Here is a 23,871-nt window from a genome sequence, read left to right as displayed (position 1 = left end):
TGGTGGTGGGTGAGGAAGGATGCTCACCGCCCTCAAGATAAAGTCGTTGGTGGGAGGCCTCACACGTGAGAAACAGAAACTTTCCCGTGTCAACCCGTGGCGAGCAATAAACTTCGGGAAACAATGCAACGGAAGAATCTTTGTTAGTTTCGAAGGACCTCGACTAGGAAATTGCTGAGATTTATGGAGGGTACTTGAGAATATTGAGGGTACGCAGTAAGGACGAGCGGACATCTGGTGACCATCTTGCCCGCGGTGTGTGGCCAGGTCTAGGCAGAGTGTCGCCCGGCGTAACACGATGTGATTTAAAAGATTTCTGCAAATTACCAGATTTTTGCATTTTTAGAAAACATTACATTTCACCATACAGATAAATTACACAGAATAAAATCTGTGACGAATTCTTTTAATAAAAAATTTAAAGAAGCGTATATAATGGAAGAAGATATTGCTATCACTGAATCGCTGATGAAATATAAGAGACGCTTATAAGCAACTTAATCCGTCGAAAAGGGCGAAATTCAGCATTAAATTTTCTAAATTATGTATTGTTACGACTTTAAAATATACACAGGTAGTGATAAAAAAAATTCTAATGACAGTGCATCCAATGACAGTCGTCGATGAGGTATCACAGTCAGTGTTACACAAAGGACATACGTTATACTTATATAATTGGTACTCTTCGTCAAAACTATTTCTAACTTTACGTAACGGTAGAACTAATGCTGTTGTGACAATACGTCTGAACAGAAAGAATATGCCAAACGATTTCGTTAAAGCAAAATTAAAAAAACGGGGAAAGTAGAATGAGGAGCTGTAATGGAACACTGGCATTAAAATGGAAATACAAACGAGACGTTTATATCATTTCTACGAAACACGGAACAGCAAAAATGACTGAACAAGGCAAAGATCAATTCATTCCTTCCTTAAAACCAAAACGTGTCATCGAATACAACAAAGGAATTATTGGAATTGATCGGCAAGACCAAATGCTAGTGTGCTTCCCTGTTATCAGAAAATATGCGGAAGGATACCGAAAACTTTTCTTTTGCGCGTTTGATATTTTCACTTTTTAACTCCTACATTTTCTTCAATAAAATGAATAGTAGAAAAAAATATAGTTACGCTGAATATAGAATCGGTACAGTCGAATCATTACGCAAAATGTACCGTTGCAAGAATATGAACGGAGATTTGCTACAGAGACTACACGCGCAACGTTGGGGTCATCTTTCCAAGCACATTGACCCAGCACCATCGAAATCAAAGCCATCAAGAGCGCGTAAAGTTTGTACGAGACACGAGAAACGTAGCGAAACAACGTGGCAGTGCAAAGATGTAATTTTGCATTGCACGTATCAATATGCTTCAAAAGATACCGTACGACTGAAGATTATTAATTTTCCGTACATTTTTTCGAAACGTTAGTAATTTAAAATAAAATAAAATGTTATTAATTTATTATTTACTTCGAGATAATAAGCCCGTCTTGTTCTCGCTTGCAATTATTTGTCAAACAACTTACAGAATTAAACCAGTTGCACCTTACATGTGTTTTTACATGCCATAAGACGTGTGCGATTGTCATAACTTCGAACGCTTAGCCGAACCGTGAAATGGCTCGACGTGTGACCGATCTCGTTTATAGCACGCGCCATCAGGACTTAAATCGTAGAGCAAGGGATTCAGGATGTTGCGACACTCTGTGACACCGTGGATTCGAGACACAAACGTCTCTTTCTGCACGCGAAAGGGCGCTGAGGTGGCTATCGAAAGTGGAGGCTCCTTCGCGCTTCTCTCGACTGAGGAAGCAAGTAGAATAATTTCAAAGAGAGCGATAATCTGTTTTAATAGAACCTTTGCTGGATGGTGAGCTGCGCTTGTATATATGTCGAACGTATCTAATCCTTTCAGTGAACATAATATCCTTCTTCAATGTCTTTGCGCAAGTATTTTTATAGTAAGAAATCAGAAAGAAGCTGGCTGTTTGGATGGCCGCATACAAGAAGGAGATACAGGCAATGTTATCGCTATTTCAACATTTTGACTACTGTAGATGTCAACACGAAATTCATATTTAATATAATAAGTTAACATTTAAGGGCATAAGTTAAAAGCTTTTGCCATTATTAGCCTCAAAATGTGGATCCTCGTAAAGGTAACCTCTGGATTAATAAGCCTTTCATCAAAGATATTTCTCACGTGCACTTAAGTTTCTTCATATGCACGTAATTATTGCGCACTTAAAAAAATTTGTTCGAGCTGTCTTCTGACGTTACTTTAATGCCCATACATAGAATGCAACATTGTCAGAATTTTCAGGTATCGCCGGAAGAAAAATATCTACCTCATAGAACTCTGTTGAATTGCTAGTTTTATTTTCTAGCTATTTATGCGAGAAGACTCTCTCAGTCCTATCGTTGGTAAGAACGAAACAAGGAAGCAGAATAAATGTCAATGTACCACCTCGTTCTTCAGAAACAGCACTCTAACCACGGTTATCAAATATTCTTGTAAAAAAGTAACAGTAGCTTTCGTATTAGTTCTATTCCAATTAAATATCCTCTAAAACTTTTTTAATTGCTTGGTTTCTCTATTTTAAGAAGTTCTCATTGCATAACATTTTATTTGAAAGTAAATAATTAAAATACTATTATACAAATAAAGGTTTTCATCTCTACACTGTGGTTTCTGAAATAATTCTTCTGTTTTCGCTAGTCCTCAGGTATAAGAAACTTAAAAACCACTGTTATAGACTAACTACAATTAAGAGAAATATGATGATACTTTTCAGATTTTTAAGTATACAATTGTTAGTCAAAGAGCTGCAGTATGAAAATTTATTTTTCGTCGTGTATAGCCGCATTAAATATTTAAAGCGGTCAAAGAGAAATTTGGAATTATTCTCATTGGAGCAGCCGGTCTCATCTGCAATACACGCTTTCAAAAAGATTCTGTGAAATGTTAAAAATTTTTATAATTTCCGGTTGCATGTGATTAACTGGATTGCGAGTAACTAATCGGTGTTTTGATCTTTCACCGATGGATCCTATGAAACTCGAATATCGCTTGTTTACTGTGCAATAAGTACCTATTTGGAGAATACACTTACTACATATGCACATATTTTCTCCATTCTCTTTAACAGAGAAAGTGTAATTATCTTGCTCTGAATAAATATCTCCTTAAAAAAGATATCATTATATTCATTGAGATTTAGTTGCGGGTACGTTGTTACTATGCAATTGTTATTGTACATACAGTTATGTTCGAACGCCTAATATTGCGCGCTCGCGATCATAGCGACAGCTTGCGTCGCTCTTGCTAAATTATTAAAACGATTGCGAAGACAGACAGGTGAGTTCCGCGGATTAGGAAAGATGACTTTATTTTTGTCTCGTGTGACATACGTATGTACCAGATTCGTGTTAATATAGTGTGATAAAAAGTCGGTGTTATTGTTCCTCTCACCCACACATAACACGTACATGCAATTCATTAGGCAATTAACGTCAAATTCGAGATTGTAAACAGCCCAGCCCTCTTAGCCAAATGCGCGCGCCACAGCCAACTATATTACGTTTCTCACCGCGCTCGGACAAGCCAACATTACTAAATTGTTGTATTTTATTATGTACTGTACTTTGTAAAAGGAGAGAACGTCCGCAATTAATTGGGAACAATTCCAAGTAAACAATAACTGATAATAATAATAATAATAATAAAAAGAAAACGCGTTACTGAGGTCAGAATGGGAGATCTTCCCGATCGGTCATGTAGTGATTTACTTTAAAGTGGGGACATCTCCTCGATCGGTCATGCAGCGATTTACTTTAAAGTGGGCAGATCTCTCTATTCGGTTGGCTAGGTTTGAATCAGGGAAAGAATATTCGTCGATGGCCTGGTTAGTTCCATTGGGAAAGCAGCTGTCCTGTTTTGCGACCAAGTTTCAGTCCTGTTTTGCGACCAAGTTTCAGGACAAAAAAATCAACCAAAAACAAAATTACATAAAAGCTCCGCTCCCCAGTGGCTTAAATCCAAAGAATAGATTTAAAATTACAAAAAATGTAAAACGCCGACACATAATATAGTATGGCTACGTCGTACCGTCGCGTATCGGTACTTTTGCCTAACACACCTTATCGAAATTCATAGTTTATTGTGAATACCCAATATGTATTAAAAATTGTATCTTGGTAAATAAACTCTAAAAAAAAAAAGTTCAATTGGGAAAGCAGCCGTCGAATGAAAGATCCGAGTTCAAGACCAAGGGGACCGCAAACTCAATTAGCTGAATATTTTCTTCCTTACAAGATCGCTCTAAGGAACATTTCAGATAAGTGAAGAAAAAAGAAAGATGCGATACTTAAAGGGCTTATAGCGCTTATCGAGTGGATAATCGTGTAACGAACATTGATTTTAAAAGTAATCCTGCCTGTATATGAAATCAATTTTTATTATTTACTAGCGTTTCGTATCACGACTCTTCACAGCACATTGAATTTACACGCTTCATAGACACATTTGTAATACAAATCTTCATATCTTCATATCATATATTGACGTACATTTTCAGATATCGCTCCCGTTCTACTGTCCAACACGCATTTCCTACTCGTTGTCGTAAGTTCAACGCATTATTTATCGGCGATGACCAGACCAAAGCTTTTAAGCGACCAGCAGAAAATTCAGAGAATTCAAGTCAAACGATCGAGCAAGCTATCCTGCTGGACCTCCTCGTCTTATCCGCCTCTCTCCGAAGGTTTGATTTACATACTGCTTCGCGTTGGTCAGTTAACTGCGTTCGACACGTATACACGTCAACGTAAAACTTTATTTCGGTGCGGTTGACGCGTATACTCGTCGTGTGAAATACAAAATGCCATTTAGTGTAAAAACGCAATATTTTAGTAAGAAGTGATATAAATGGCATTTAGTGGTATGCTTCCTTTATACTTCCAGTAAACCTATTGTCTATTTTATAAAAGAAAGAAAATAGTTTTTAAAAAAAGATTGATTATTTGATTATTCTTTTTGGTATGTCGGTTATGCTCCGTACAATGTATTGGTCTTCGTAAGTTAAGTTGGATATTTTTCCCAATGCATCGGCTATTCCCCGAATTGTTCTGTGTACTTGTTTATTTTATTTTGTTTATTTTTGTTTACTTTATTGCCTTTTGACAACTTTTAGGTTTTTAATAAGAATACCTTTTTTCAACAATGAATTGTTAATTTCTTATCGAATAAAAATATATTCCTTCCTCGTTTTGCTTTGCTTTTTCGGTAAAATTCATAGTACAAGCATTTACCCTACGGTCGACGTGTATACTCGTCATTGCTTGATTTTACCTGCTCACCCCGTAAGAGATTCTTGAAAGGAAACTCCGTTAATTGATTAGCGTGATTGAGCCCCATGCTGAAATTACACGTAGAATCACTTTTGATGCGGCACATTATTTAAGATTCCAACCAAGTCATTCGTTGAAAGGTTGCAATAACTTTTGCTCGGAACATTCTGTTCGGAAGACAGTCTGATCCTAAAATTCCGATCCGTACATTCAAAAAGAATTTCTCTCGACGACTTGATTCACGACTATTATGAAAATTTGTAATCTCATTCGTCAGCAAAGAGTACGACGAGAAGTCAATTCGGATTTACGGTATATTTTGTCAATAACCATTGACAAAATGTCAATCGTTTCAGACAGTCGAGACAAAACTTCAAAATTTGTATACGTTGAAGACAGTACGGGTAAAGTAACTGTTTATAAATGGTTTACCGATGCCACAATCATTGACAGCCTTTGAGTTCTCGTTTCTGGATTCTCTTCTACCATTCCCAAAACATTCTCTCGTATAAGCGGCAGAAACAGATCGCGGTCACATAAATTTTGAGACGTTGGAAAAGCTTCTTAAACAGTTTGGGAGAAGGAAATTGAGATATATTTTGCGTACGAGTAACCTAATATTACCATTATAACGTAATGCTCGTCATTTCCGCGTGACAACAATCAGTGGAACTAATAAATAATAATGGAATTATTAACATCACGAAAGTAACATTTATCTTACTGGATGAATACTAAAGATTCGTGCTACGTTTGCGTGTGTGAAGTAATGTTTGCTGATATCAGTAATAACCTTGCGTTTATAACCTTGAAATAATACTTCTGATTCCTGCATGTTCGAAATATGATCAAAATATGGAACGCTAATGGACAATACAAGTCGATTTTACACGGAAGGGATTGCTTTTAACACTTATCTACTTATCTATTTATTGTAGTACATATCTGTTCCTCGTGGTAAGTGCTATAAGCCTTTCAAGTGTCGGACACCTTCTTTTATCAGCTTGTACAAACTGAGGTGAGAGATATTTAATACATTTCTAAGTAAATTGTACTCAGAAGGAATTATATGAAGGAGATCTACACACAGGTCGGCATATACCGAAAAGCTTGCATCGTAGAAGCTTGCGAGATCCTCCCGAATAATGTACAATACCAGACACGACTCGAATTCTAAATGTGTAGGGACAATCTAACATCGCATCGCTTCGGCAAAAATCGATCGGAATCAGGCCAGGAATGCGATAAAAAGCGTATGGCTGGCAATGCCGACACGCTGTAAAATGTTATTTGATATTGATATCTTCGTTTGTTTCAAGTTTTAGAGGTTCGCTCCAACAGCAGGCGGGCCGATCAACAGCATGGAACGATCGCGGTACGTGTCTGCGACTATCGACTAATAAGGATGGACGTGACATTAAATGGAACTTTGTGGAACCCGGATCCTCTGTGTCTGGACCTGGAAAAAGACGAGAGTGTTTCTTATGCCCTCTGCGACTTGCTACAGCGAACATGGGGCTTATATTACGAATAACTTGTCTGTGATTACATTCAACATCCAACTCAATCGTCAAAATGGCAAAGTCAGCATCATAGAGATGTAAAGATAGAGCACGTGAGCGAGCTGAAAAAACGATATAGGAATAGAACGAGACCTGCATAGAGGCTCTTTATGTCCTTGTCTAATAACGCAAGCACATTCGGTGCGCATGTCTAACCAGACAAGAACAGAATATTCTTCTATTCAGCGTCTTCTTTGTATTCCCATATTCCCATATCGCATCTATTTATGCAGCAACATATGACTCGTGTATTCTATCTTTGTATCTTTATGGCGCGAAATAAATTCGCTGTAACAGCGAAAACATCTCCACTTGTTAAGCTCTCGAGCTGTAACTGACGGTTGACAGCAGTGATAAGGTACGCGCATAAGACGAATCCCCAGCTTGCAATAATTTGTTTTTCTACAACATGTTTGATTTTAACGTACACGCTATTATTTCTTCTTTAAACGATCTTTGTTCTTTAACTGCAAAAAATGCAAAAGATTTTCCATATGAATATCGTTTGATTGATTTAAAATTAAATCTCTTTGACTTTGTAAAAAAATAGAAACGTTTTGTTAAAAACAGATTCTGGTTTTAATAGTAAATTACTCATTATGATATACATATGTATGTGTGCTGTTTCATCGAAATGTTGATTTCGAAGAGAAAAGTATATAGCAGATTGTACGGACTCTTCTTGGCTTCGATGAAAACGGCGAATACATTAGACTCATTTTTCACTATTATTGTTTAATGACTCATTTTTAAATGAATTACGTTCAAAAAGAGTTATACGAAGTAGGTTGCTTTCTTCCCGCTTCTGTCCGTTTCCGATCAGTTTTTGGTCCCTTTTTACTTGGTTTTCGTCCGGTAAATTTGAAGATCATTTTAAGTAGTGGAGTATCCAAATTGACGAAAAATTTGAATATAATCTGTTTCTTGGAGCGTTGTTCAACTTGACCGGGTGAGAAGCGATCTACTTTATATAACTCCTTTAGAGTGTAATTTATTTGGAAATAAGTTGTTAAATGCCGCTCCCTCCTGCAAAGTTGACGAAATAGTTTAAATAAAATCTCGTTCACTTATCAGAATTATTTCTGAAATTTGACTGTCTTCAATTTGTCGTTAATTGACAAATGTGTCGTACACGAAATTGTTATATATTCGTAACTAAATCTCAAACAATATCATTTTTAGATTTCTGAAAAGGTTTTATTTAGATAACAGTGACAAGATATATGTATATGAAATAACTATTTCTGTTAAAAAAAGGAGAATACGTGCATATGTAGTGTCCTCCAGATAGGCACTGATTTCAAAATAAACAAGTGTATTCGCAATCCAGTTAATCGCTTTGCGGCCGCAAATTAAAATTTTTAAACTTTTCGTAGAATCTTTTTACACGTATGCATTGAGGCGCAAGTTTTAATGTTGGTTCCTGACTTTGTTTCTTTCAGATATTTACAAGAACTGTAGGTGATGAATAATATATTTCTATTTTGCAACGCTTTGGCTATTATACATATTTTTTGGGGGGAGAGGGGGGTCAAAATGCACAACATTTTCCGTTTTATATTATTTTATCGAATTACGTATGATCCATTTTTGTCTTATTAAGATAGAAATCACAACGTTTGACAGATTAGGTTTCATGTTTGTATAAAGATGCTTCGTTGTAAAGGACGTGTCTGTAAAAGAAAGACACATTTCGGACAACCTAATACTTATAATTTTGAAAAAGTACTGTATTCTTTTAATTCTTTTTAATTTAATTTAATTTAACTTTTATTTTTACTTTTTATCGTCGTATATTTTTAGCCTACTTATATATTAAATTTTTACGAGTTTTGTTTAGAAATTGCTATCGTGTCGTAACTGATTTACTTAGAAAACCGAAATAATCATGGTGATGCGGTCGATAGATGTATCATTCATAACATTGATCAAAAAGTTGATAGCGTAAGATTTGGTACATTCGTAGGTAGTTGATTCCAGTATCAAGTTTCAAATAAATCGTCATAAATTGATAAGTCACAAAATTAATTTCAAATACCTTTTTTCAATTTCCAAAAACATTTTCGTTAGAAAATTGGGCATAAGATAATCTTTTAGATTTCTTTTTAGTCTCTGATATTATATTACAAGAAAAGAATCGATTTAGTTTGAAATAAATCGTTCTCCAAGTACTTTCAATATTGAAACAAGGTACATATTATACGTATACAAGAACGCATTACACAATAGTTATCGAAATGGATAAGTAAGATCAATATGTCTTTTTGCAAATAATAATTCGTCGGCGATCATTAATATCAAAAGCTGTTTATGTATTTGAAATATTTAATCGTGATAAATGTTCATTACCAGTATTTTGGTGCCAAGTATTTAACGCTTGTGGCGAAGCTTCTACCTGGCATTGAAGAACAACGTCACTCTCGACCGGTGCTGCTACTAGTTGATTTGTTACTTTTATAACAGGTGGAACTGAAACAAAAATAGTTTTGTAATTATACCCACATATATAGAAGCGACGGGAATACGAGGAAGAAATATCACTTGGATATATTTTATTATCTAAATGCAATTGTACGTAGCGTAATATAAATTGCAAATTCCTTTGCTCAAATTCCTATTTTTATAAATACGTGCAAACAAAATGCAACCTCAATAGAGACTTGTTTCACTCGCTAGTCACTAGATATTATCACTTTGGATATTTTATATATTTATTATGTTATTAATTTACAGATAATGTGAATTCTATACACTTTTGCGTCTTTCAATTTTTAATAGATGCATAAACATCTGAAATTTGGTGATAACAAATTTCCTAAAATGATTCAACCAAGACAATGCAATATTATATATTATTAAAGTTTATTACAATACTTTATTAGGACGCTTTCCTATTAGTTTATACGGAGTGTTTATTTGAAAATTTTCACAGTTTCGGAGGGGGGATACAACTATCCTATTTATTTGCTATTTGTCAGGTGTCTTCAAGATTTTCATTTTTTAGATGGAAATCATATTTTTTCTTTGCAGATTCTTATTCCGCGGGAACGAAGAAAAGACTTTTATGTGGAATATTTTTTTATCAGACTTCGTTTAAAAAATGCTTTTCAGTTTTGTTGCTCTCAAAATAGAAGATGAAAAATTAAGTAACATAAAAAACCAAACTCCTTCAATGTTTCATTATTAGATAATAAGGTAAAATCAGTAACAATGACACTTTTTGCACTTTTATTTTATTACGCGAAGAATTACAATACGTTTGAACAATCTTCATAGGATATTTTCGAAATTTTGCACCAGGCAATAATACAATCTGTTTCCAAATTCAATTCTTACTTTTCTCAAGGTTTTTTTTATAATACGTTGGCAATTCAAATACTCCACCGACGTCTGTGCGTAAATGCATAGATTGTACCGTGCTATCTTGTTACCTTGATTTAGCATGTCCCTCGACTTTTCTTCGATTGACTTGATTTGATGGTGTGAACTTGCTCGCCGCCTATCTCTCGACTATAGCTGCATAATAATCTACAGATATAGCCTGGTATAATATAGTGCAGTGTCTATGTATTCTTCGCTGTTCTTTTTTCTTTCTTTTTGTTCATACCTTTCGTACTGCCTAACTAACCGCATAAGCTCATAGTTGCGTGTATCGATGTAAAGCTTATCTTCCAATTCTAACATAATGCTTCTCTAATCATTTAATATTCTTTGTCTTAGGTTCTTTATATGTTTTGGTCTTCGTTGAATGGCTGTCGACATCTCCTGATTCGTCGACTTCCTTTTACGAGTGCATTTAAAGTCTGTAGTATTCAAGGAATAGCAAAACTGAAATATATTTTTATTTTATGAAATACCTTTTTAAGACAGAGTCTGGATAAAAAATGTTCCATATTAAAGCCTCTTCATTTTTCTGTTTCTACAGCAAAAAGCTACTACAAAAAGGCTACTACAAAAAAAAAGATGCAAATGTATGTAATATCGTGATATAATATATTTACAAGGAATGGATGATACAGATGTTGATTTGACAGAAAAGACGATTGTAGTTCAACCTGAACTATTCACACCAAACATACAGAAAACAGCACAATTAAATAATTAGATAACGACTCGACTTTTTACAAACTGCCATCCACACTCTCTCGGTAACGCCACTCGCCAACAACTGACTGTTGATTCCCCCTCTTTTCCGTCGCTTGGCAACCGCTCGTGGGCAAGATCACGTAGGCCTACTCTTTCCAAAACTACGCGATAGAAAAAACAAACGCCTAACGCCTCGGCTCTCGCGACACTTCACGCGGTTCACCCGCCAACTCCCAGGCCTCTCACTCACGATACTACACTCGGCCATCCTGCAATAACATCTGCCCTCAGATGTTGCCTTCTATCTCGCTGTCATCTGATGCGTTTTGCTTCCCTTTCTCTCGCTTCCCGTTTTGCTCTGCGTTTCTCCGCTTCTTTCTCATATTCCTTTTGTTTGCGACGTTCCCGCGTCTCCCATGCTCTCAAACGCTCTTGATAAGCTGCTTCTTTTTCTCTCGCTCTTCTTTCGTTCTTTTTCCTCTCCTTCGCCTCTTCCTCTTCCTCCCTTTCACGCATAATTTCTCTTTCAGTTTTCCTTGCTTCTTCTCTTTCACGTTCTCTTTCTCGTTCCCTGTCCCTTTCCCTTTCTCTATCTCTTTCACGTTCTCTTTCACGCTCTCTTTCGCGGTCACGGTCTCTTTCTCTTTCTCTATCTCTTTCTCGATCTCTATCTCTATCACGATCTCTGTCGCTTCTCTGACGATCCCTCTCTCGTTCCTTAGATCTAGATTTAGACCGCCTTTTGTCTCTTCTACTACTTCCGGTACTACTACTGCGACCTTTATGAGACGTGGGACTACCAAGATCGCCGTCTTGATCGTCTTTAGTGTTACTGCCATCACGCCTGTCTCGTCGCTCTTTTTCACGTTTCTCCCGTTCTTCTTTCTCAACAGCTTCTTTCTTCCGTTTAACTTGAGCCTTCTCCTCCTCCTGCTTCCATAATTCCATCAACTCGTCCACCTCTTTTTTCTCCGAAGGTGCCAATCTTCGCGGCCTTCGAACCACAGGTTTGTCACTCTTTAACACGATTTTTGCCGTTATCCCAACGTCCCGCTTTTTCTCCGGCTTATACCCCTTAATGATATCGCGAATTGCTTCCCGATAATGCGGTTCCTGCACGTGTGTTAGGTCTATTTCATCAGTCTGTTCTATCGCGTTGATTCTAAATATATCCGGCACGTCTTTGTTAGTCTGTTCGTCAAGCCGCAAGAAAGTCACTTCGCCTCGCTTAACCCGTAATTCTACCTGATCCAGAAAATCAGTGCCCAACAACATGCCGTGCTTCGTCAATATTTTGTTCGAAACAACGTGTAAAGTGATTGGCAGTTTATACCCATCAACCAACATTACCTTGGTGAATTCACCCCAGGTCTCATTGCCAGCGGAACTAAGACCGTCGAACTTAAGTTTACATTTACCTAGCGGTGGTGACCCTAACCTCGCATACTCGTCTGATCGAATGAATGTGAGATCACTACCCGTATCCACTAATGCCACAAACCTACAATCATCTATCATCACTTCCTTCATATACTTCCCCTTCTCGGATCTTGACACTACGCAGGTCTCTTTCGGTCGCGCCGTACACCTCGCTGCAACATGTCCAAATCCGCCGCACTCGAAACACCTAACACCTTTTCCTCTCTCCGGACACTTAACACTTAGATGATCCTCACTACCACAAATGAAGCATCTTCTTTTCTTCATTACATCTGCAGATTGACTGAGCTTCCCTTTCTTCTCGGTTTTAGCCGGCTTCACGATCGACTTTACTCTGCGACTCTTCTGCTCTTCGTACATCACTAACCTCTTCCTCAATTCTTTGATTGACGTAGCGCCGTATAATATAGCCTTATTTCTCTCGTCGTCTATTATTCCATCCACTATGTATTCCACCTTTGCTTCCTCCTCTATGTCCACATGGCTGGCTATTTCGAGCATGCGGTACATGTAAGCCAAACATGCTTCATCACTCTCCTTTTTTGTTTCTTCAAGTTTCTGATGTACCTGCCTACTGTTAACTTTCCTCGAAAATTCTTTCACTAGCCCCCTCTTCAACTCATGCCAAGTCCTGGCGTGACACTCGAAGCTCGCGAATATTTTCGCTGATCCCTTCAGCAGCTTCCTCGCGTAGACTGTCTTCTGTCCATCCGACCACATGCACGTATCAGCGACTTCCTCGAACGACTCGAACCATCGTTCGACATTTTCACCTTTGTTGCCACTAAACGACTCTAATGCATCTTCGACGTCTCTGAAACTCAGTGTCGAACCAACACATGCCCTTCGACAATATTCATCACGGTCCTGATACACCCTTCGCGTACCTCTCTTGTGTCTTCTTGCGTATTTTTTGTCATCTTCGTCCTCACTTTCGTCGTCGCTTTCTTCTTCCGACGAAACATCGTTACCGTCTATGGCCGCTTGTAGTCGTGCGCGTAATTCTGCTTTTCTTCCCGTCGTTTTTAAACCCAAACTAGCAAGGCGCTCTTTCAACTCCTTCGTATTCATTTTCTCAACATTTTCGTCTTCGTTACAATCACGCTCAGCTCTCTGTACATTTTCTAAATCTCGTTGACCGGTTGGCTCTTCACCGCCCGTCGCTCCCTTAGGATACGATTGTCCAGCCCTACACGCCCGATTCAGCCTCGCAATCAGCACTGACCTCGCGCCCGATATAGGGAGGTTCATTCGCGCGAGCTTACTTCTCAGCTCCTCCAGCGTCGAACCTTCTTCACCCGACAATCGTTCGTCCCCGACGTTAGCCATTTTTTCACACTACACCAACTTAAATGGTCAACGATATCGTCTTTTACCGCACCGCGTACCGGTAAACTCACAACTAGCGCGAATAGCTCTGTTAAACCGTTTCGTTTTCTGTCTTGTCCAATCCCGGCTGAGCCCCCAAAAAATGTAATATCGTGATATAATATATTTACAAGGAATGGATGATACAGATGTTGATTTGACAGAAAAGACGATTGTAGTTCAACCTGAACTATTCACACCAAACATACAGAAAACAGCACAATTAAATAATTAGATAACGACTCGACTTTTTACAAACTGCCATCCACACTCTCTCGGTAACGCCACTCGCCAACAACTGACTGTTGATTCCCCCTCTTTTCCGTCGCTTGGCAACCGCTCGTGGGCAAGATCACGTAGGCCTACTCTTTCCAAAACTACGCGATAGAAAAAACAAACGCCTAACGCCTCGGCTCTCGCGACACTTCACGCGGTTCACCCGCCAACTCCCAGGCCTCTCACTCACGATACTACATGTATGTTTGAATAATATCTGTATTATGTATGAGTAAGTATCCGTTGATGACATAATATTACATGGTCCAACTTCTTCGGTTCAATGACTTTAGGTACAAATAAGAGTACGAACTAAACTTGTATGTATTTTGATCCTCTGCTCGTGCACAGGTGTTAGCTGCCAAGCGTAGCTAGCGCGATGCTGCAGAGCGAGAGGCCATGAAATACAATGGTCTCTTTCTGTCAGCAAATACTGCTCTTTTTTAGGAGAAGGAGGCCGCGGAGCGAGATCGGGATCCGGTCCCGATCGCAGGTGACCGCAGGTGTTCGCCGACCATAGCTGACTACTCCTGAGAGTAATCTGCTCCCTCCGATGGCTACGGCCCGCTGCGATCTAGGACATAGTTCGGATAAGGACCCGGACTGCCGGAGACAAGCCACCCCCAAGGAGGGTTCGAAAGAGGCGGCGCATAAGAGGCGTAGACACGTCCTTGACACGTTGACCGCCACGACACCCGTATTCGGGTGTCAGCAAAGTTTCTGGTCAGGCCACGTAACCCATATTCGGGTGTCGCTTATTTGACTACTTGCTAAGGATCGTCGTAGGTATTTGAAAAATATTCTATAATAATAACACTGTTGAATTGTTATAAAATAAAAATACGAGAATGGTTTATTGAAAAAATTATTTAGAATGTAAAACTTTAAAGCATTCTATACATAGTTGAGGTTGGTCGGGACAATTTGGACAAGAAGTTGTTGTTTTCTTCAAATTCTTTTGTGCCTTTGTTCGGTCCATTCCACGTCTTTTATTTGCACAACATACTTTGCATGCGCGTCTAACGCTTCTTCCGGAATTATTTTTCCGAACGGCGATATTGTGCTGACTCCGTCGAAGACAAGGATTCTTTGTATTTTCAGACAACCCTAATAATTTTGCGACTAATAATTGTCTAAATATTCTAATGTTTATATTTTTCCTTGTTGCAGTTTTGTAAACCGTCAAAGCGTTTACAACAGAAATTCCCAGGAGGAATTGAACGCCAAGTTTTCTGTACCATTTGATTCCTTTTCTAATTGTAGTGGCATAAGAAACCATTTGGTCGGAATAATCTATACCACACTTTCCTTCGTTATATTCGACAACAGCTAGTGGTTTTAATGTTGCGAACAAACGAAACGAAAGATCATTCTTGAGACCACCACTTGAGCGATTCGCATTACTAAAATATCGATGGAAGCACCTAACAGAGAACGCTTGGTACTGCTGTACGCGTGGCCTGACGGAGATTTCTTTGAAAACACGTGTGGCAGTCAAAGACAAGGCAAAGACTTTGACTACAGTTGAGATTTTAAGGCTTCGTTCCCACACTTGCATTCCGAATATGTGTACTTATTGAAATGCTCATTTCTAAGAACAAGGTACATATAATAAAACAGGTTCTAGTTTAAGGATTTGTTTAGTTACTAGTAATTTGTATAATTAATTGTAACAACGTTTTGTTTTTCTGTGTCCATCATGTTCTCAACAGCCGAGCGCGTCATAAACGCGATTACTTCCAAAGAGTCAAAAATGATGCACGAGCTTTATACTTAATCGTGTCCAAGTTTCAAGCTCGTCCAGGTATCGCTCGCTTATTCTTCCCACCACGAGCTTCGCGCCAAGGATGCCTAACGAACATACCGATTGGACTTTTCTACGTTCTGTGAAAACCAATTAGTATGAATATTTTTCGTATCAGCTAAATGCAAGCTTTGCTGGCAGAGTCGTTTCGGACACCGTTGGAATCGCATCAACCGTTAACGAGGCTGGACAGCTCTAGTTTTGGCACGAAGAAGTTAGTCAGAATCGCTCGAGTTTCCGAGACGCTCGCGTTTCTCGTCATTTGAAGGGAATCCACAATCGTTTCAACCCTCGTACAGAAAAGATCAAAACCGTTTGATGCTTGGACACTTGTGTCAGATTTATGAATCTTTTTTTTCGTTCTTCTGTAGTTTCGTTCCAACGGTCCAGTCCTTTTGGAAGCTTCACGACACCGTTTTAGCTGTATATTTTGTACGCCTTTTGCGGTTAGTTAATCGTTTCGAGACTAGTAGTCCACTTTCTCAATCGCTATTAATCTAGCGATTAACAGATTTAGTACATCGGTGAACAGAACACAGTTTGTGTAAAAATGTTGCCCCTAAATAATTACATATACATATTGCAGTATCGTGGAAAGATCGTCTAAGAAATATCGGCTGAACTATAAACAATGTTGCGAGAAAGCCAAAGTGCCGACGGACCGAAAGGATCGGGACATTTCAATGGGTCAAGCAGCCCATCAATGTGTCGTCGGTCCTTTAGTCAAATAATTACGCGGCAGAAGGCTTACGTGGTGGGGGTATGAGAAGACGACAATGGGATGCTTAAGGGAGAAAGACGGATTAATGGGAAGTCGTTAATTGAGAGTCTAGTTGCGAGTCGAGAGTTGAGTTGAGAGAGTTGGGTCGAGAGAAAGTTGTCAAGTTGTTATGAGCTGTAAACTATTGGTTGTGAGTTGTGAATTATCAATGTAGTTGTCATAGTTATATCACATTACTATGTTACGTTTACGTTAAATAACCATCGTTTCATGTTTAATCTGCTGTAAATAAATCAATCTATCAATAAATTTATTATATAGAAAAGAAATCACTGGAAAACCTAATTTCTAACATTTCTGAATAATGATCCTATAATATATTTTTGTATACCTCTACTAACTCAGAGACGTCAATTTTATCATTTTAATTTTCTGTACATACCCTCGAGCTTTATTTATAAAAACCTCAAATATCCTATATAATATGATATAAATCAAAGAAATGTACATTAGCGAAGACAGTTTCCAGTAGTGATGGCAAGGATACAAGCAGAGACTCTGAAGTGTCAACGTTGAGTGCGAAATTCTTCGTCATATTATGACAATTGAATTTTTATTACTAAATTTTCATTAGATGGAACGGAACGATATACGTTAGATTTTTGTAGGAAATTCGTTTGTCAAATGTGATATCAGCGTGACCGCTGTTTCGAAAATTCTCTACACGCAGCAACAGAATTTCTAAACCATAAATACTGAAACCAGTGGATTGAATGTAACGAATCAATACCCTGGTTAGTTAATAAAAACTGAGACGATGTTTAGCGCACAAAACCACACATTTCGAAGAACATGAAAGAAAAAGTAATCAGATATTATGTAGCTTATTGTATCAACAAAATAGTTCGAAGCTTTATAGAATGCTAAATGCCTACGTTATTGCCACTACTTTGAATGTTTACTCTAATTCAAATAAATTTCACGTACTGATGCTTCCATTGGTAGAATCAACATTTTTTAGTCTAAGGTCATTTCAAGGTTATGATATACAAAGCGGACAAATTCGTCTTGACGTTAGATAGAAAGCAATGAGATAAAAAATACTGTTTAAATAAACACTGACAACCTTGAAAGTCACTTATCACAAGCTCACTTATCAAATCGATCAACCACGCAGAGGAAAAGGTAGAAAAAGTTAATGAAATTATATACATCGTATTTTAAAATCCCTCTTATACCGTAAATCGAAATAAACAATGTAGAACGTATTATTACAAATGTAGTTTTCACCTAACGACATATAAAATGAACAAATTAGTATATCTTTGGAATAATCGTTATTATCATCACAATTTTCGCGTAACTAAAGAAGACAGACGATCTAACCAGTGAAAGTAAAAAGAAAGTAATTAGTACCATCAAATTGGTACTTGGAAAATAAGTTTTGTTGTAAAAAATTACTATTAGCGTAGTTATATTTCAACGTTAATGTCAATTTCATCGATATAAATTATATCCTTGTTATCGGACATATTCAAGAACCTATTATCACGACTTGTGCTTAAATTATAATTAATTAATGAACGGTAACTAATGTTTAGTTAGTATGCTAGACGAGTAACAGAGATATTTGTATATTGAGTGACTCATTCTGTGTCCAAGTTTCTTCCAAGTACAGTGTGTCTATTAGTATTGTACAGTTTGTTTTTTAGAGATCACAAAACAGATTTTAAAGGAGAAAAATTCAGAGAACCTGAAAGAAAAAATTGCAACTATATATGCATTAATCATTTAATGTATTTTATTAAACTGATTAAATATCCACTTTGACACGGAGAATATTGCATATAAAGTCGTAGACGCATATAAGGCAGTAAGAAAAAGGTACAGAATAAACAAGTAACAATAAGGAGAAAGAAAACAGCACAATAATGAAAGGAAATGAACGAAAGCTAAGCTTTAATGAAACAGACAAATTTAACGCAGGGCAGCCACACATCGTTTTCAAGTAGTACATTATAGAGCGACGTTTTCTGCGTACTTACATTTTCCGCGAAAGAATCAATTTTGTCGTTATAAGAGTTAGCAAGAGTGCATATTCATATGGACAAGGGCTCCACAACATCGAAGAGAAACGAGTAGGACGATAGCCTGAAGACCATTTGGTGTTCTAGAGGGACGTGTTGTTGCTTTAAAATTGACAAGTTAAAAAAAGGATGGAACTGATGATTTGTTCGCGGATAATCTTGCGAAAGAAAACAGAGGTTTGCAGGAGTTTTTCGGACTTCAAGTGAGGTAATGCCCAAGGTCCGCATCAGGGTCCAGGCTCGACTTAGGACGCCATATCCTGTATGCGATAAAACGGAACTGAATTCTCTGCAGTTTATGCTGTATTCTCTTTAACTGTAGTCTGTGTTTGACAGTAGGACGAGCCCAAATGATAGATGCGTGTTTGAGTACAGGCCGAATGAGGAAGTAATATAAGTAGAGAAAAGCATAGGGATTTCGGATTAGTTGCAACATATGAAAAGGAAACCGATGATATATCAAGTTGTCCCAAAAGTTTCTTTCGTTTTATAAGGAAATAACAGATGCATAACATTTTTTATTTCATATTATTATTGTTGTTATATTACTACAAAATTGATCATACATAATTCAATAATACAATATAAAAGAAAAAATGTTGTGCATCTATTATTTCTGTAGCGGCGCAGGGGTCAAAGGACGACGCGATCGCGAGCGACACAAAGTATCTCCGAGTACATACCGAATATCTAACAGTATCTCCGAGTATCTCCGAGTATCTTCGAGTATCTACCGAGTTACGCGACGAGCATTAACGAATATTTATCCGCGATTTTATTTTGCGATTTATACTTTGTACTAACGACTCACGTATACAGGCTGTACATTAATTTATTATCTTAAATATATTCGACGGTTTCAACAACGAGCAATCTCGTCCTTTAACCCTTTCGCTTCGGGTGCCGCTTATAGGTGGCGCCGGCTAGATGACCTGTGGGTACGGATGCCGCTTATAGGTGGCGATCACGCGACGATCGGTACCCCATGTATCAGGCATACACCAGTGCCATGTGTAGTCAATAATATATGTCGGAGATGAAAGGAAAGCCGAAGCCGTTCCTTGGAAATTTTAGGAACATCCTCTAGTACTCTAGCCTGGATTTTATCATAGGTGTAATTGTTCGAGATTTGTGATAGGGAGATTGGCTTCGAGGTGACAATTGGTCGCCGAACGTAGCCACGGTCACGGGATGGACGTTTTGCCTAACGGAGGTCTGGAGTGGTTGTATGGGTTTTCCGAGAAATGTGGTTGTGGTGACATGCGGCCTCGGGAGCGGGCCTAGCCACGTGTGATGCTGCCTCGGAGGTGCGGATACTATGGGTCATACATTGTATTACTAATCAAACTCCAGGCAGAAGCTGCCTAATAACGGCGTTTGGAACTTTCTCGATGCTTCCAACGAGTCTGCCTAGCAACGGCGTTTGGGACCTTCTCGATGCTTCCAAACGAGTATAAAAAACAAATGCAATCGTACAGCGAGAAAAATCTCGACGAGGCTGGCATTCTTGCGACTGCTTTGGAGAGTGACACGTCGTGTTTTCAACCATCGTATTTCCGTGCTTAAGATCAGTCTACGCTTAGTAAAGAGTTATCCCGTTGGCCGTGGATTCGTTTGAACTCAAAAATATTGTTAATAGCGTTCATTAAACTTATTGTTCATAAATCATACTATTCATTGAACTTACTATTCGTTAAACTTATTATTCATTAGACTTATTATTTGTTAGACTTATTATTCGTTCAACTTATTATCCGCTAACTTTATTATTTGTTAAGCTTATTATTCACTAGACTTATTATTTGTTAATCTTTGTAGTAGACTTGTGTATACGTGTAAATATAATCTCGGTTGTGTAAAACAATGGTTAATTCACGTGAAGAGTTGTTACGCGCCCAAAATTCCAACCATAACCCGACATATATTTTTTCGTTACCGGCAGAAACCTTCTTATATTAAAGATGTAAATTATACTTATCATATTGGAGCAAAGATTGTTTTATTAGTGTTTTATTCAACACAGTTGTTATTTAAGACTTAGGAAAACATTTACACAGCAATCACGCCATTGTGCGCATTTGTGGCGCGCGCCTCCGTACAGGCAGAGCACTTGAGCGGACTGGACTGCCGAAGCGAAAGGGTTAAACCTCACGTACTAACTATCCTCTACATTTCTTTATAAAACGAAAGAAACTTTTGTGGAAACCTGTGCTCTGCCTAACTAGTGTGTAGGAGAAATTGGAAGAGTTTCTGTTTCTAGAGAAGCATACGATATGACACTTGTCAATGATAAATTCCACACGCCAATTATCAAACCTGTTAAAGTCCGATTGTGCATTTAGAATATCGGATTTAAATGTTATGATTTTGTAAGCCTTGAAGTCGTCCACAAACAGTAAAAATTCGGTATAATGTTGAAACAGAAAGCACGTATGAAACATTACTGAGCGATTTCAGTAACACAGTGAGACAAACCGCAATCTTTTTGAGCAACTAACTTTAGGAATCGTCACGTAAGTGCAAAAGCATGTATTTTCTGTTATCGCTTAGCATTCAAACGCATATATTAAATAATTGAAAGGGTATGTTGTTAAAATTATTGAATTTTTTTGTACGCTGTAGAAAAATACAGAAAGAACCTTGACCTATAGAAAATATCTTTAACTTTCTTAAAAAATGACTTTGAAAGAGATTCTTCCCATCGTTGTGTGTGCTTCTTCGTATAACGCAACTTCGTGCTGAATTCTTTTACGTAACTACAAATAAAGTAATAACTACAAATAATACCATCTAATAGGTCACTTTGTATGTAGCGTCTTACACACAAGCGTATTATTAATGTGTACGTTTGACATTTTTGTGGATAGCTACAATATACTGCTCGCAATCACTTAGGCATGCGTTCCTTCTCGAAATTCGGACGTAAGCCTCATGCTATTTTTCATATATACTTCTTGTTATCAGAAAATATCCTTGTTTTCTCCATTTCGTGGCCGACTCTTTTAGAGACAATGTTTCCATATCTTAAGGCAATGCAATCATAAATCACTTGCTATCCTTATTTTAAACAATTACATGTAACTTCTTGTCATTAGGTCTTGATATCTACTACATATTGTTCCAAAATTGAGCAGCACAAGCCAGTCGGCACCGATGTCCTTAAAACTACGATGTCCCTATTTTGTACTTAGCTACTATACTACAACTATAGGCGAAAATTTTCAGAGGTGCAACGTGTTCGTCATGATTAATTAAAAGGATATTATATGAACTTTTCAATGAAATAAACATGGAAAATCCAAGAATTGCTAACTATGCTTGAAAGTTGTGTGTGCAATATGATAGAGTTCGAGACATGTGGAAAGTACGGTTTCCAGGCAAGCAGGAGCTGATTCAGCGCATTAAAATAAGAAGGAAAGTTCGTATAAACGTTTTCGAGTACTTGCTTTGTGTTACAGTACTTTCTTACCTATCTTTAGAGAAATTGCTCGAATCGACCAGTTCCAGTTTCTACGGGAACGCGAATGCGTCGCGTCATAGATCGTCCACCTTGTTCGAACAGCTTACACGGATTTGTCGAAAACTTTGATCGTCACGTCAACTAACGTTTTATAAGCAAGAGATTTTAAACGTCCCCGTATTTAATAATCGAATGGAATCCGAAGAGCGTATTGGTCCGGAAATAAGGCCGGCACGATTTATCTATTTTCCAAGAAATCGTTCATCTGTGTAATGTTTAGCATCGCAAAATAAGCTATAAGCGGAACGTAAGGTCATATTAGGCATATTATGTTATATGAACTTTTCTTCTTATTTCGGTATTCGGAATCAACCTCTGCCATATTTTCCACGTGTTCTGATTCACCTTGTATAATATATAAGAATGATAATTGCAGATATATTTGTATAATAACTTTATGATAAGCGCTTAATAATACATACAGTGTACTTGTACAGAGTAACGTTTGCTGACTGTCGGAGGCACATTGTTGCTGGCTATGCAAAGATAAGTGCCCATTTCTTGTCGAAGAACTCCAGTCAATTCTAGCGTTTCACCCACATAAGTTTTTAACGCTGAAACATGAAAATATATAGTCGTTATTTTTTTAGCTTTGCCTCTATTTAATCTCCATCTTATCTGCTTACGCACTTAATAATAGAACTAGGTTTAGTCTACGTAAAAAGTAACTTCTTTTTATTAAGACACATATTTATTAAGATTTAGTAAGATACAATTTATCAAGATACATATAACGAAAGGCAGGAAGTAGTAACATTTTATGTAAATTTGCATGGATTGAATATGCTGATGTGCTTATGAATAATTATTAAGGCCAATTGTTTGTGACATGGGAATAAGCAAAAGTCATTTTTAAGTTTAAAGATCTATAGTTTAGTATTGAAATATGTTTAATGTACTTTAGCAAAAGTAGATAAAATAGGAACATTAAAAACATTATAAACTCAATATCTAGTTCTCGTATTGTCCAAAGTTGTGTTTCGAAGACAAAATTTGACAAAAATGATGCATATACAAATGCTATCTGTAGTCAATAATATATTTTTTCGTTATCGGCAGAACATTTTCCCTTGATTTTATTGACATATTGGATTAATCACTTCTTTAAGTTATTCATTGTCGAAACAACATCAAAATCGTATACTGTTTCATGCTAAAAAATCTATTAAATCCATTGACAGTGAAACGATATTTCATATACGGTTCTTACAAGAACTATTATTATTTAAGACTTAGGAAAACGTATATACAGTAACCACGCACGCTGTGCGTATTTCTGGCGCGCGTTTCCGTTCAGTGACAGTACTTCGGCGGACTGGACTGCCGAAGCGAAAGGGTTAAAAAAATACGATAAAATTACATGTAGCTCTCTATTTGTCTAGTCGCTTTTGTAGCGATATCACTATGTCCTCTGACATACTTGAGGTCTCTTACAATTCACAAAATAAGTGAATAACTGTGCAAGCGAAATCGCTGTCAAATAATTCTCGCTTCTGTAGAATCAGTCATATGGACTTCAAAATTTAACGTGTCGCCGGGATTAGCGTTATCCAATGTACGCCACAGGAATACATAAAGATACTTCTCAAAATTTTTTATTGCTGGTATGATATTGCTGAAATACAAGGCTGCAGAGTTTCTTAATGTTGTCAA

General features: G+C 37.5%; 1 protein-coding gene across 1 annotated transcript in view; it reads right to left on the bottom strand.

The window, feature by feature from the left end:
- Positions 1–23,871, bottom strand: part of DIP-lambda (Dpr-interacting protein lambda) — a 560,727-nt gene that overhangs the window by 30,130 nt on the left and 506,726 nt on the right. Inside the window, exons 9-10 of the mRNA XM_069130556.1 lie at positions 22,641–22,772; positions 9,266–9,385 (exon numbers count right to left, since the gene is read on the bottom strand). Of these exons, the coding sequence (XP_068986657.1) occupies positions 9,266–9,385; positions 22,641–22,772 (252 nt within the window). The remainder of the gene's footprint in view (positions 1–9,265; positions 9,386–22,640; positions 22,773–23,871) is intronic.

The sequence above is a fragment of the Bombus flavifrons genome, chromosome 17 (assembly GCF_040668555.2).
Source record: "Bombus flavifrons isolate JBK064 chromosome 17, iyBomFlav1_principal, whole genome shotgun sequence".
NCBI lineage: Eukaryota > Metazoa > Arthropoda > Insecta > Hymenoptera > Apidae > Bombus > Bombus flavifrons.
This window is presented reverse-complemented; position numbering and strand designations above follow the sequence as displayed.